At 47.3% G+C, this 13,409-nt stretch overlaps 1 protein-coding gene across 4 annotated transcripts in view; it reads left to right on the top strand.

Annotated features, from left to right (window-relative positions):
- Positions 1-11,621, top strand: part of KDM5C (lysine (K)-specific demethylase 5C) — a 31,845-nt gene extending 20,224 nt beyond the window's left edge. For 2 of the 4 annotated variants that reach the window (XM_006875245.1, XM_006875244.1), the window contains 14 exons: positions 2,477-2,596; positions 2,702-2,896; positions 4,351-4,532; positions 4,617-4,741; positions 4,869-5,016; positions 5,666-5,762; positions 6,420-6,778; positions 7,382-7,520; positions 8,049-8,228; positions 8,406-8,543; positions 8,750-9,349; positions 10,066-10,135; positions 10,272-10,471; positions 10,576-10,938. In XM_006875245.1, coding sequence (XP_006875307.1) covers positions 2,477-2,596; positions 2,702-2,896; positions 4,351-4,532; positions 4,617-4,741; positions 4,869-5,016; positions 5,666-5,762; positions 6,420-6,778; positions 7,382-7,520; positions 8,049-8,228; positions 8,406-8,543; positions 8,750-9,349; positions 10,066-10,135; positions 10,272-10,471; positions 10,576-10,938 — 2,916 coding nt within the window. Of the gene's footprint in view, positions 1-2,476; positions 2,597-2,701; positions 2,897-4,350; positions 4,533-4,616; positions 4,742-4,868; positions 5,017-5,656; positions 5,763-6,419; positions 6,779-7,381; positions 7,521-8,048; positions 8,229-8,405; positions 8,544-8,749; positions 9,350-10,065; positions 10,145-10,271; positions 10,472-10,575 lie in introns of all 4 variants that reach the window. The other 2 variants (XM_006875243.1, XM_006875242.1) reach the window with 2 other exon arrangements.
- The last annotated feature ends 1,788 nt before the right edge of the window (positions 11,622-13,409 follow it).

Raw genomic sequence — 13,409 nt, 5'->3', positions numbered from 1 at the left:
GTTGTCCAGTGTCGTCAAGTTCTGATTCATAGCAACCCTGTATAGGATTTCCAAGGAGCTGCTGGTGGGTTTGAACTGCCAACCTTGTGGTTAGTAGTCCAGTGCTTATCCTCCAGCATTACAACAGGTTTTTAATTCTATGCAAATTAATCTACAAGCCTAGCAGAGGAGTCATTGGGTTGGTTGATGAGTATAAACATTTTAAGTTTCTTGATTTAAACAATTTGCTTTCCAAAGAGTAGATAGAATTTCTTGATCCACTTATCTGCAGGGTATTCATTTCACTGTATCTTCACTGGCATTGAACATTCATTTAAAAACCTTTGTGAGATGCCTCAAAAAAGAGGGCAACTTAGCATACACATGGCTGCTTCCCCTTGTTGAGACCACACTAAAATGGTATTAAAAGGAGGATTTTTTTAAATCACAGAGTGAAGAAAACAACAAAGGAATCAATGATTTTAAAACAACAAAAATCTTGAAACTAGAAAATAGAAACATGAAAAAACTGAACCATGAGCCAGTCCTGGGATAGCTGAGAACCAACTTGGTTTACACTGCAGAATCCCCCAAAGGTTCAGGAGTTGGTGGCACCAGACATACTGGGGGTAAAGATGAAAGCAGGTTTATTTAATTCCAAGCACTGGGAATCAGAATGGCTTTAGACTTTTCAGCAGCAACACTGGAACTAGAAGACTAGAGCATGCCATCAAAATTATTTTCAATTTGGCATTTTCTGTCCAGTCAAAGTATCAATCAAGTGTTAGACTAGAAAAGAGACGTTAAATAAAAAATTCTTCCCACTACTTCTCAGGAAGCTATTGGAAGATGCTAGAACACAAGAAATAAAAGATGGGATATAGAGAACAGGTACGTCACAGGAGAGTGATAGCCCAGGGAGGGCATCTAGTCCATATTTGAGTAGATTAGAAAGTTCCCCAAGAGACTGCTACAGAAAAGTGAATAATAATAGGAGAGAGGCGATTTTAAACCATTAATGCATGCATAGAAAATAAAGCAAATTTAGAATCAGAAGTCTATTTTTGATATAGTCTTTAATCAAAAAGTTGTGGAGTAGATTCCAGCTCATGGTGTCTCCCTGTGAGTCAAAGTAAAACTGTGCTTCCATAGGGTTTTCTATGACTGATTTATTTGGGGAAAAGATCAATATGCCTTTCTTCTGAGGCACCTGTGAGTGAACTGAAAGCTCTAACCTTTGGGTTAACAACTGAATTAGTTCATCAGTTGAGTGTTAACTCTTTGCACTATCCCGGGAATAAGTTCCTAACATATTCTTGTTGTTTGTCATCAAGTCGGTTCCCACTCATAGTGACCCCTGTGTAGGTTTCCAAGAGCGTCTAGTGTTTTTGAATTGCTGATTTTCTAGTTACCAGTGTCCCATACTTATCCTACAGTGCTGCACCACGTCCCTAACATAGTCTTTATTGTTGTTAAGTTCCACGGAGTTGGTGCTGAGTCATAGTGACCCTGTATAGGGTCTTATTGCCAAGTGCTGTCAAGTCGGTTCTGACCCATAGCGACCCTGTATTGGGTTTCCAAGGAGCAGGCTGGTGAGCTTGAACCACTGACCTTGCGGTTCAAACCGACTTCTCAGTCCAGCCCATTAACCACAGCGCCACACCAGGACTCTGTATAGAGTCTTATTATTGTTGTTGATAAGTGCCGTCGAGTCAGTTCCGAGCCATAGTGACCCTGTATAGGGTTTCTGAGGAGTGACTGGTGAGCTTGAACCGCTGACCTTGCAGAAAGACTTTGCAGCCTGGCGCATTAACCCACAGCACCATACCAGGACTCCGTATAGTGTCTGTTGTTAAGTGCTGTAGAGTCGGTTCCGACTCATAGTGACCCTGTATAGGGTTTCTGAGGAGCAGCTGGTGAGCTTGAACCACCAACCTCACAGTTCAAATGGCTTTGTAGTCTGGCACATTAACCCTCAGCGCACACCAGGACTCTGCATATAGGGTCTAGACGTTATGTTATTTAGGTAATGTGACAGTAACTACCAAAATCATGAGAAGAGGTGAAAGTGATTGTCTGGGGGTGGAGGGATGGCAAGGGGAAGTTACGGCCTGCTTATTTTATAATAAACCTTGTAAAGCTGTTTGATTCTTGGCACTGCATATATGACTGATAAAAATGAATATTCATTAAAAAAGCTTTGCCAGTTTAATGATAACTGGTATTTTTAATTTTTATAAAAATTATTGGGGAAGTGGAAATATTTTGCTATGTGCACTTAACTGCTTTTAATACTCAAATCTTCTGCCAACTGTCAATAACCAATCAAAAACTTGTGAATAAAAACTGTGATCCTTTTTTCAGTTTTAGAGTATCTGGGGTCCTGTTGTCTGTGTTCCTTAGGCTTTCTATTATCTCTAAGAATACTACAGTTAGATCAGGTATTTGCACACTCTGAAAAACCTCTATCCCTCAAACCGTGGCCTTTCTTCCTCAGGTTGTCCGCACAAACCAGTGTGCAGGAGAATTTGTTATCACCTTCCCCCGTGCTTACCACAGTGGCTTCAACCAAGGATATAACTTTGCTGAGGCTGTCAACTTTTGCACTGCTGACTGGGTGAGTTTGGAGTGTGGTGAGCTGATGGACACAAGTGGGAATGTTAAGTTGAGGCATCACGGTCTCTCCACACTTGGTCACACTCAATCTTGAACCTGTCCACAGCTGCCTGCTGGGCGTCAGTGCATTGAGCACTACCGCAGGCTTCGTAGATACTGTGTCTTCTCCCATGAGGAGCTCATCTGCAAAATGGCTGCCTGCCCAGAGAAGCTGGACCTTAACCTGGCAGCAGCTGTGCATAAGGAAATGTTCATCATGGTGCAGGAAGAGCGGCGTCTAAGAAAGGCTCTGCTGGAGAAGGTGAGTGGGTAGGGAGAGTACCCTGGGTCAGGTATCCTAGCCTGGTATAAGAAGCAGCACCAAGAAATAGGAGATGTAGACTCTACTCTCTTGCTGTAAAGTGCCATCGAGTCGATTCTGACTCATAGCAACCCTTTATGGGGTTTCCAAGGAACAGCTGGTAAGCTTGAACCACCAACCTTGCGGTTCAAATGACTTGGTGTATAGTAAAAAGAATTAGACACATCTGGGTTGAAAACCATATCTCATTCTCTGTTTTACTATTTACCAGCAACCTTGGGCACTGACTCAGTCTCCCCATCTGAAATATGGAGGTTATAATAATGCTTATCTTATTGAGTAGATGAATAAAAGAGAAGAAAATCAAAGACACAAGGAAGCAGTCTGAAGGACTAATGGACCACATGAGTCTCAGCTTCCACTGCTGACTGCTCTGAATGGTCTCACAATAGGGGATCCTGAGTAGAGAGTAGGGGGAAATTTTGGAACAAAACTCAAATGTTAAAAAAGACCAGACTTACTAGTTGGATAGAGACTGGTGGAACCGAAACCTATGGCCCTGAGAGACTCTTCAGGTCTGGGGCTGAACTCATTCCCTGGGTTCAACTTTTAGCCAAACAGTAGACATGTCTGTAAAAATACCAGTTATCCTTAGAACAATCAGCCATAGGAGATCAAAAGAGCAGTACTTGCCCAAGGGTAAAACTCAGAAGTCCAGAAAGGATTGGAAAAGTGGATGAATAGAAATGGTAATAAACAACGAAAGAAATGGGAAGAGTGCTGTTACAGTGTGGGGATTACAATCAGTGCCACTAAACTGTATGTGTATGAATTGTTGAATGGAAAACCAATTTGCTCTGTAAACTTTTACCCAAATCACAGCAATTTAAAAACAAATTTTTTTTAATGAAGCAGTGCTGACGGCAGATACTCTGCACTAGTTAAGGTAAACTGTTTGGTTTTAAGATGACTTCAGGATATATTTTTGCTTTAAGGTTTAAAGATTATTTTAGGGCAGTGGTTTTGGTGATTCATGCAATTTTCATGGCTCCAGAAAGTCTCAAGTCCATGATAATAAGTTCTGTTCTGCATTTTTCCTCCTTTTATCACGATTCCTCTGTAGATGACATCATTGACTTCGTTTTTTGCTCAGTGTTGGTGGGCACAGTTTGAATTTTTAAGACTAGATTCAAGTACATGCAGTTGAATTTTTGTTATTTACATGCAGTGTCTTTGTCTTTTAAGTAACATGGAACACAGTGGGCACTGAGTAACTGGATGTTAACATGGTACCCAGTATGTGCCCTGTGCACTAACTAGGCCTGTCTCGTGGCCACTCCCACATACTGCTGAATCTCCATGCCTTAGTCCATCATTTACTTCACTTTTCTTACTCATAAGGCCCACGACCCTATACTGCTCCTTTATAATGTGTGTGGGTTGAACACCCCCAGGGCATCACGGAGGCTGAGCGAGAGGCCTTTGAGCTGCTTCCAGATGATGAGCGCCAGTGCATCAAGTGCAAGACCACTTGTTTCTTATCAGCCCTGGCCTGCTATGACTGTCCGGATGGCCTTGTCTGCCTTTCCCACATCAATGACCTCTGCAAGTGCTCTAGTAGCCGGCAGTACCTGCGGTGAGCATTGGAGCCAACCTGGAGGAAGTGGGGCAAGGAGGAGGATGCAGAATTGAACCAGGTGTACTCTTCCCTCTTCTCCAGGTATCGGTACACCTTGGATGAGCTTCCTGCCATGCTGCATAAGCTGAAGGTTCGGGCCGAGTCCTTTGACACCTGGGCCAACAAAGTGCGAGTGGCCCTGGAGGTTGAGGATGGGCGGAAGCGCAGTGAGTGATGGGGGGATGGAGGGATTCCACAGGCAAGTTCTATTCCCCTTTCTTCTTTATTTCCAACCTACCGCATTTGCCTTTCCTCAATACTGCCTACTCCTTGCTGTTCTTACTCTCTCTGCAGGCCTTGAAGAACTGAGAGCACTAGAGTCTGAAGCCCGTGAGCGAAGATTTCCTAACAGTGAGCTGTTGCAACGACTAAAGAACTGCCTGAGTGAAGCAGAGGCTTGTGTGTCCCGGGCTCTGGGACTGGTCAGCGGCCAGGAAGCTGGGTATGGAAGCATTGTGTGTTGGGGCAGAAATAGGCTGCTAAGGATTTAACATACAGAAGTACTACAAGGGGTGGACTCAGCACCATTGAGCAAGCTGGATATCAGCAGGAAGCTGACAAGCACTAGAGTATGAAATGATCTGGGAAGTATTGGGGAAGGGAAGGAGAATGGAGAGGGAAGCTCCAGTGATAAGGTACCTAGAGATGTTTATTTTTGTCAGTTCCTAGAAGAGATTTGAAAGGGACAGTCTGAACAATTTTATGGGCAAGGAGAAGTTACAAGGTTTAAAGACAAGGAAAGGGCACAGAGCATAAACCTGATCTTAACTGCACAGCTTTAGAGTTATTAGTGGAGGAGGGATCGAAAAGTTGGGATTATTATCATCAGCTTATTATTATAATTTCTGAGGGTATCCCCCCCCCAAAAAAAAAAAAAAAACTTTCTCCCCAGATTCTTCTCCTTCATTATATGAACATGCCTACATCCAAAACGCTCCCTCTATTCTGGGTAGATAGGAGAACTCTGAAGTATGAGAGACCGTGGTGGGCATGTATGGTGAGGAAAGGTGTTGGAACTTAGCAGGAGAGACGGGAGAGGGGACTGGTTTTGGACCTGAAACCCCGTATGTGAAACTCCAAAGTCCCTACAGAGTGACTGGTCTGCAGATGACCCTGGTTGAGCTCCGGGCCTTTCTGGACCAGATGAGCAACCTGCCTTGTGCCATGCACCAGATTGGGGATGTCAAGGTGAGGAGGGATGGGTTTGGAGTGCTGCTGAGGAATCAGCAGATCTGGGGGATCTAAGCAGCACGACTCTCTTGGCTCCCTTAAATAGTTTAAGATATTTGGCCAAGACACATGTGAAAAAATAGTAAAAAGTACACAGCAAAGATTCTAGTATGACTCTTAGAAATGGGATTTGGGTATGAATGCAGTCAAGGGAATGTTTCCTGGAGGAAGAGTAGAAGGAGGTAACAAGGGTGTTTGTAGGGCATGAACATTGAATGAAGTTCATGCAAATAGAGAAGTGGGGCGGAGAGGGCAGTAGACACCAGGGTGAGCATAGGGCGTGGTTTGTGAGAAGACTAACCTTAGCATCTCATCTTACAGAGCAGGTATTCTCAGTGCTATACATCAGAACGCTCTGGGGAGTTAAATAAAGCCAGATTCCTGGCTTACCCCTATTTAAAATCTCTTTAAGAGTGGAGTCCAATAATCTGCATTTTAAACAAATTCCTCAGGGTATTCTAATGGGCAGGTTTGGGAGTCATTGTCTTAGGACATGGCAAAGGAGGGCTCCAAAAGATTGGAGGGTGATAAGGTACATGGGGCAAGGCTGTCAGTTGGTGGGACCTCTAAGAGAGCCCAGCTGAAGAGTTTGTTCTTTATCCTGTATCTTGGTAGGGTATTCTGGAACAAGTGGAAGCATACCAGACTGAAGCCCGTGAAGCTCTGGAGTCACTGCCCTCCAGTCCAGGGCTCCTGCATTCCCTGTTGGAGAGGGGGCAGCGTCTGGGGGTGGAGGTGCCTGAGGCCCAACAACTCCAGCGGCAGATAGAACAAGCGCAATGGCTGGATGAGGTGAAACGCACGCTGGCCCCCTCAGCCCAAAGGGGCACCCTGGCTGTCATGCGGGGACTGTTGGTTGCGGGTGCCAGTGTAGCCCCTAGTCCTGCTGTGGATAAGGCCCGGGCTGAGTTGCAGGAGCTGCTGACCATTGCTGAACGCTGGGAGGAGAAGGCTCATCTCTGCTTAGAGGCCAGGTAGGTTGAGCCTCTTCCCCTTCCTCCCTTACTGCAACCTTCGTTGTACAGTGGAGAACCTAAAGATGATTCCAATGGGTGACCTTGGGCACCAGACTCCTGTGTTGATATATCGACTTTTCTCCACTCTTTTTGCCTATCTTAACTTTTTTTTTTTTTTTTTTTTTTTAAGACAACATATACATACAGAGGCAGAGATAGGACATGGAGATGCAGAGATGGACAGATACAGAGATCTATAGAGGACTAACCCTACTGGCTGACATGTGCACACACACGCAAGCACATGTGGAGGCAGGTGGCTAGATCTTAGTAGAAAGAAAGATATCACACACAGGGCAGTTTGACAAAGCTACAGCATCAGATTAATGCCATATGTTAGCTGGTTGACAGACTGGTAGACAAGCAGAGGCATAGGAGGTATGTCAGAAAGATGAAGTTGGGTGCATGCAGTCTGGGACAGAGATTGGCAGCCACCCATAGTCAGGATATAAGCAAGTAAGCCCAAGTGGCAGCAGGAATAACAGGCACCCCAGGAGCCCATACAGATAAATTTGGTGGCAGACCACCCCAGACCAAGTCCTCTTTTTTTCCTATGTTTAGGCAGAAGCATCCACCAGCTATACTGGAGGCCATAATCCGCGAGGCAGAAAACATTCCTGTTCACCTGCCCAACATCCAGGCTCTCAAGGAGGCTCTTTCTAAGGCCCGGGCCTGGATTGCTGATGTGGATGAGATCCAAGTGAGGATCCTGTTGAATCTCCCCCACCCCCAGCCTTCAGTCCAGCTGGGAAGAGATAACACATATGTTGAGTTATACTGGGTTGGGTTGGCTAGAGAGTGGAAATGGGCATAGTACATAGAAAAGAGGCACAATGTGCCTGGTGAGCAATATGAAGCGGGATTGGGAATCTGGCCAGAGGGAGAGAGGATTCTGCTGAGGATGAAAATGGTAGTAGGGGCAGGGAGGTAGGTGATGTGGGAGTGAAGCGAGACAGTAGTTGTTGGTATAGAGAAGGATAGAAGAGGCAAACATAACAACTAATCTCTTAGTCTTAGAGACAATATTTGGTGGCTGAGCCAATGGATGTCAGTCTAAGGGAAGAGACAGGTGAGTGCTCCTTAGGATGATCCCTGATTTCTCTGTCTCGGACTGAATCTATTCCAACTTCCCAGTGATGCCCAGTTCAGGGCCAGGTACAGAGTTACAGAGTAAGCATTAGTAGATGTTGAAAGGTTGAACTGAGCTTTCTTTTACCCCTGTCTCCAGAATGGTGACCACTACCCTTGCTTGGATGACTTGGAAGGCCTGGTGGCTGTGGGCCGGGACCTACCTGTGGGGTTAGAGGAGCTGAGACAGCTAGAGCTGCAGGTACTGACAGCGCACTCATGGAGGGAGAAGGCTTCCAAGACCTTCCTCAAGAAGAATTCTTGCTACACACTGCTGGAGGTGAGGCCTAGGACCCTGACCCACAGCCTCACCTGCCCCTGGTCTGGCTGGTTTGAAATGGCTCATATGAGAACACAATTTTTTTTAAAGGGAGTAGGGGATTCGGGTGAACTTGGGAGGGAGGAGAGGGCATGGCAGGTAGGGGAAGCCCATTCATTCTCCCTCTGCCTATCCCAGGTGCTCTGCCCGTGTGCGGACGCAGGCTCAGACAGTACCAAACGCAGCCGATGGATGGAAAAGGAGCTGGGGTTGTACAAATCTGACACAGAGCTTCTGGGGCTGTCTGCGCAGGACCTCAGGGACCCAGGTTCTGTGGTAAGGAGCTTGGGTGTAGATAGAGAGAAGTTGGGTTCTGGGTATCTCCCTGCAGTGACTCATACCTGGTGATGATAAAATGTCTGAGCAAGGTGACCACTTGCCCCATGAACCTCAGTTTTCCTGGTTTGGGAATGAGTTAAAAGGGTGACTGAAGGGAGGGGATTGGGTGCTAACCTGCTCTCCCCCTGCCCTGGGCATGGCAGATTGTGGCCTTCAAGGAGGGGGAACAGAAGGAGAAGGAGGGTATCCTGCAACTGCGTCGCACCAACTCAGCCAAACCCAATCCACTGTCATCGTTGACCACAGCTTCCTCTGCAACCTCCATCTGTGTGTGTGGGCAGGTGCCGGCCGGGGTGGGAGCTCTGCAGTGTGACCTGTGTCAGGACTGGTTCCATGGGCGATGTGTGTCAGTGCCCCGCCTCCTCAGCTCCCCAAGGTCCAGTTCCAGCTCATCTCCACTGCTGGCCTGGTGGGAGTGGGACACCAAATTCCTGTGTCCGCTGTGCATGCGCTCACGGCGTCCACGCTTGGAGACCATCCTGGCACTGCTAGTAGCCCTGCAGAGACTGCCTGTGCGGCTGCCTGAGGGTGAGGCCCTACAGTGCCTCACAGAGAGGGCCATCAGCTGGCAAGGCCGTGCCAGACAGGCTCTGGCTTCTGAGGATGTGACTGCCCTGTTGAGACGGCTGGCTGAGCTTCATCAATGGGTGCAGGCTGAACCTAGGTCGGAGGAGCCCCCTACCTACCCTTCAGTCCCTGCCTCTGACCCTCTCAGAGAGGACAGTGGCAAGGATATACCTAAGGTGAGCTGCCAGCCCAGCACTTGTCCTCAGATTCCTATCTCCTAGCCCCTATCCCTATTTAGGCTCCAGCCCTGTCCCTGTCCTTCAATTTTCAGTCTCCTTTGACCCTGTCTCCCTGCCATTCTGCATCTGAGCCCAGGCTGGAGGAGCCCCCCACCTACCCTTCAGTCCTTGCCTCTGATCCTCTCAGAGAGGGCAGTGGCAAGGATATGCCTAAGGTGAGCTGCCAGCCCAGCACTTGTTCTCAAATTCCTGTCTCTTAGCCCCTACCCGGATATAGGCTCCAACCTTGTCCTCTAATTATCAGTCTCCTTCCACCCTGCCTCCCTGCTATTTTATATCCTTTCCAGATTTTTATATGATGCTCACTTCTGGCAGCCTGTGTCTGCCCTCCTCCTTAAGAAAGGTGGAAGGTTCCAAGTTGTGGGTTGGGGGAGGGACAATAGGGCCTGGTTCTTCATTTGGGAGGTGCTCTGGTGGCACAGTGGTTTTAGTGCTAGGCTGCTAGCCAAAAGGTTGGCAGTTCGAACCCACCAGCTGTTCTGCTGGAAAAAAGATGTGGCTGGCTGCTTCCCCTTCCATAAAAATCACAGCCTTGGAAACCCTATGAGACAGTTCTACTCTGTGCTATAGAGTTACTGTGAATTGGATTCTACTCATTGGCAGTGGTTGGGTTTTCAGGTCAGTTTACCCCTACCTATTCTTGGTCGTTGCAGGTCCAGGGGTTGCTAGAGAACGGAGACAGCATGACCAGTCCTGAGAAAGTAGCCCTGGGGGAGGGCTCAGGTAAGAGAGGTAGGTCTAAGTGTGGGGGTGCTGTTGACCGTATGTCACCAAGCGTGATCCTTGTTCTCTGCTCTGCCATGGTGGTTGGGGTAAGAGCGGGTAGCCTCTCACTCAACTTGTCCCTATGATCTTCCAGACTTGGAGATGCTGTCCTCACTGTTGCCACAGTTGACTGGTCCCATGTTGGAGCTGCCTGAAGCAACGCGAGCACCCCTGGAAGAGCTTATGATGGAGGGTGACCTTCTTGAGGTGACCCTGGATGAGAATCACAGCATTTGGCAGCTGCTGCAGGCTGGGAAGCCTCCAGACTTGGAGCGGATCCGCACACTTCTGGAAGTAAGGAAAGGGGTCATGCTTAGAGCCTGGGGGTCAGGCCAACTGGGCATTAAGCCCAGGCCTGACCAGTGGCACACAATCCCTTTCTGTTCTTTTCATCACAGTTGGAGAAGGCAGAGCATCATGGCAGTCGGACTCGTGGCCGGACCCTGGAGAAGCGGCGGCGACGGAAGGTTGATCGGGGCGGGGAGGGCGATGATCCAGCCCCAGAGGAGCTTGAGCCAAAGAGGGTACGGAGCTCAGGGCCAGAGGCTGAGGAGGCCCAGGAGGAGGAAGAGCTGGAGGAGGAGACTGGGGGTGAGGGCCCCACATCTCTTGCCACCGCTGGCAGCCCCAACCTCCAGGAGAACCAGAATGGCTTGGAGCCAGGGCTAGTGGCCAGCTCAGACCTCTCTGCCCCTTTCTCCACTCTGACTCCCCGGCTGCATATGCCTTGCCCACAGCAGCCGACTCAGCAACAATTGTGACAGTGGCTGAGCCTAGCATACCCCCTTGGCCTCAAGGATCCTTTTTCTGACCATCAAGCCTGCTTCTTGGGAGGTGTGTGTTGGGGAGGTGGGGTGGAGATGGCCACTCTCCCAGCCCACCACCAAAGTCCTTTGACTTTTGTATTCTGACTTCAAGGTATTGTTCAGACCTCAGCTCCTGGGGGCCGGCCCCTGGAGTCCCCCTCCCCGGTAGCCTCTAACCAGCATTCCCAGACACCTGAGGCAGATCGCTAAGTAGGCAGGGTGAGTGGCTGGGGCTGTGCCAGCACCATTCCAGAGACAGGGCCAGTGCATATGCAAACTGGGGAATCTCCTCCCTCCCTTTTCTCCCCAGTTCCAGCCTGGCCAGACTATGTTACACTAACCTCACCTTCCCCTTTGTCTTCCCTCCCCCTTCTCTTTCCTTCCTTCTCCTCCCATCCCTGACTGTTCCACCCAGGAGGAAGAAATTTCACATAGCTGTGCTCAGTTTTTTATTTTAAATAAATTTGGGTGGGGAGTTGAAAAGGAACAGGGCTCCCAGTAATCTGAAGAAAGCTTTTGGTGCTTGTCCTCACAGCCACCTCAACCCTCCCTCCTTGTCTTCCCCTGTCTCCTTTTCTCCTCCTGGGTTTATGTTGTAATAAAAGAAGATTGTTGGTGTGTAATTAATTTGTTCAAAAGAAAAAGGGCAAAACAAGAAACTTGGTTCCAACTGAAGCCCATGTTAATTTTATTTTATTATTTTCCTCTTGTTAGAAATAAACCCTTAGCAACATTTTTTGGAAACATGTTTCTGTAGTGCATTTCTCTTAGAAGGGGAAGAACAGTGCCCCCAGCAGCTGTAGTGCTGGTAGGGGCACTAAGGCTGCAGTCATGGTGATTTGGGATCTGAATTGAGTTGTTACCCTTTTCTCTTTAACTGCCTCCCTTCCCAACTTCCCACTCCCAAGCCAATCTTCCCCATCTCCCAGCAGATAGGCCTTTACCTATCACATGCAACAGTCTCCAATTTTACGCCCTCCTATTTATTTTCCTCTCAAGGAATGAGAGGGATTTTTCTCTACAGCTTTATTGAAGTATAATTTACATTCTATAAAACTCAATTGTTTTAAATGTACAAACTAGTGACTGAGGATGTTTCTTAAGTGCGGATCTGATCTTACTCTGCTTAAAATCTTCCAAGATGCTTTACAGTCCTTGGGGGTGGGGTGGTGTGTGTGAGGTCAATTCAGCTTGGTTCGCGGTCCAGTGCTGATGCTACAACGCCACACAAGGAGTGAGTGTGTGTGTGTGTGTATATAATTGTAAGAATGTTTTACTGTTCCATATGCCACGTTCAGGGTGCCTTCCCTGATTTTTTTTCTCCACCCTAAAGAGTTTTTTTTTCTCTCCCCGCTGAAAATGGGGACTAAAAACCCAACTTCGGTCATTTGTAATATACTTGTGCTTACTTTTTTATGAAAATGGTTTTGTTGAGTAAGTTTATATACCATACAATTCACGGTACCATTCAGTAACCATATTAACAGTTGTGCAACCCTCACTTTGATTTTAGAATATTCTCATCACCCTATAAAGAAACTCCCTGTCCCTCAGTCATTGCCCTCCCTGTCCCTCAGTCATTGCCCTCCAAGCCCCCGATCCCTAGAAAACTACACTCTGTGTCTATGGATTTGCCTATTCTGGACATTTTATATAAATGGAATCTTAAAATATGTGAACCTTTGTGACAGACTTCTTTCACTTCACATAATGGTTTCAGACTCTGCATATAATTTTAGTGATCCCATAGTTGAACAGACTCCTCCCTCCTAGGTTCCAAAGTCTTTTAGGATGTTGGACTGCATCAAGGACCATCACCTAAATTGTTTCCATGTTTTCTTGGTTTGCATGCTTAATTTTTTTCTGGCAAGAAGGGTAACCAGCTTGCATCAGATTCATAAAGGAATCTTTGACTCCACTTTGTGTTTCTGAGTGTTCTGTCTGCCCATGATGGGGAGATGCAGAGAAAGAGAAAGCAGGAGCATTGAAGCACTTATAAGCCAGCTAGTTTCTCATCATGCACAGCTCCTGGAGGGTTTCCCTTTTCTCAAAGGTCAAACTGCTTTCTAGCCTTGGAGCTTAGCACACATGTTTTCCTTCATTATCTGAATTTTCAGTGGGTTCACTTTACGCCATTTCTCCTTCTCAAGATTTCCAGTTGATAGAAATTTAGTGATGAATGAGAAAGCCCTCTTAATGGCAGCTTTGGTGGAAGGTTTGGCCCAGCCTTGTTTCACCCAGTCTTCCAGTTAGGGATCACTGGAGTATACAAGGGGACTCAAGTCAGTCGATGACCCTGTCTTGGGCTCAGTTTGACCCCAGGCCTCAGTACAAGGGGAAAGCTTAATCTTTTTGTCTACTTAAAGTATCAAAGAGACGGGCCTGGGAACTGGGACAGAAGCAGGAAGAAGGTCAGCCTCATCACT

Source organism: Chrysochloris asiatica, unplaced genomic scaffold, assembly GCF_000296735.1.
Source record: "Chrysochloris asiatica unplaced genomic scaffold, ChrAsi1.0 scaffold00315, whole genome shotgun sequence".
Classification (NCBI taxonomy): Eukaryota; Metazoa; Chordata; class Mammalia; order Afrosoricida; family Chrysochloridae; genus Chrysochloris; species Chrysochloris asiatica.
This window is presented reverse-complemented; position numbering and strand designations above follow the sequence as displayed.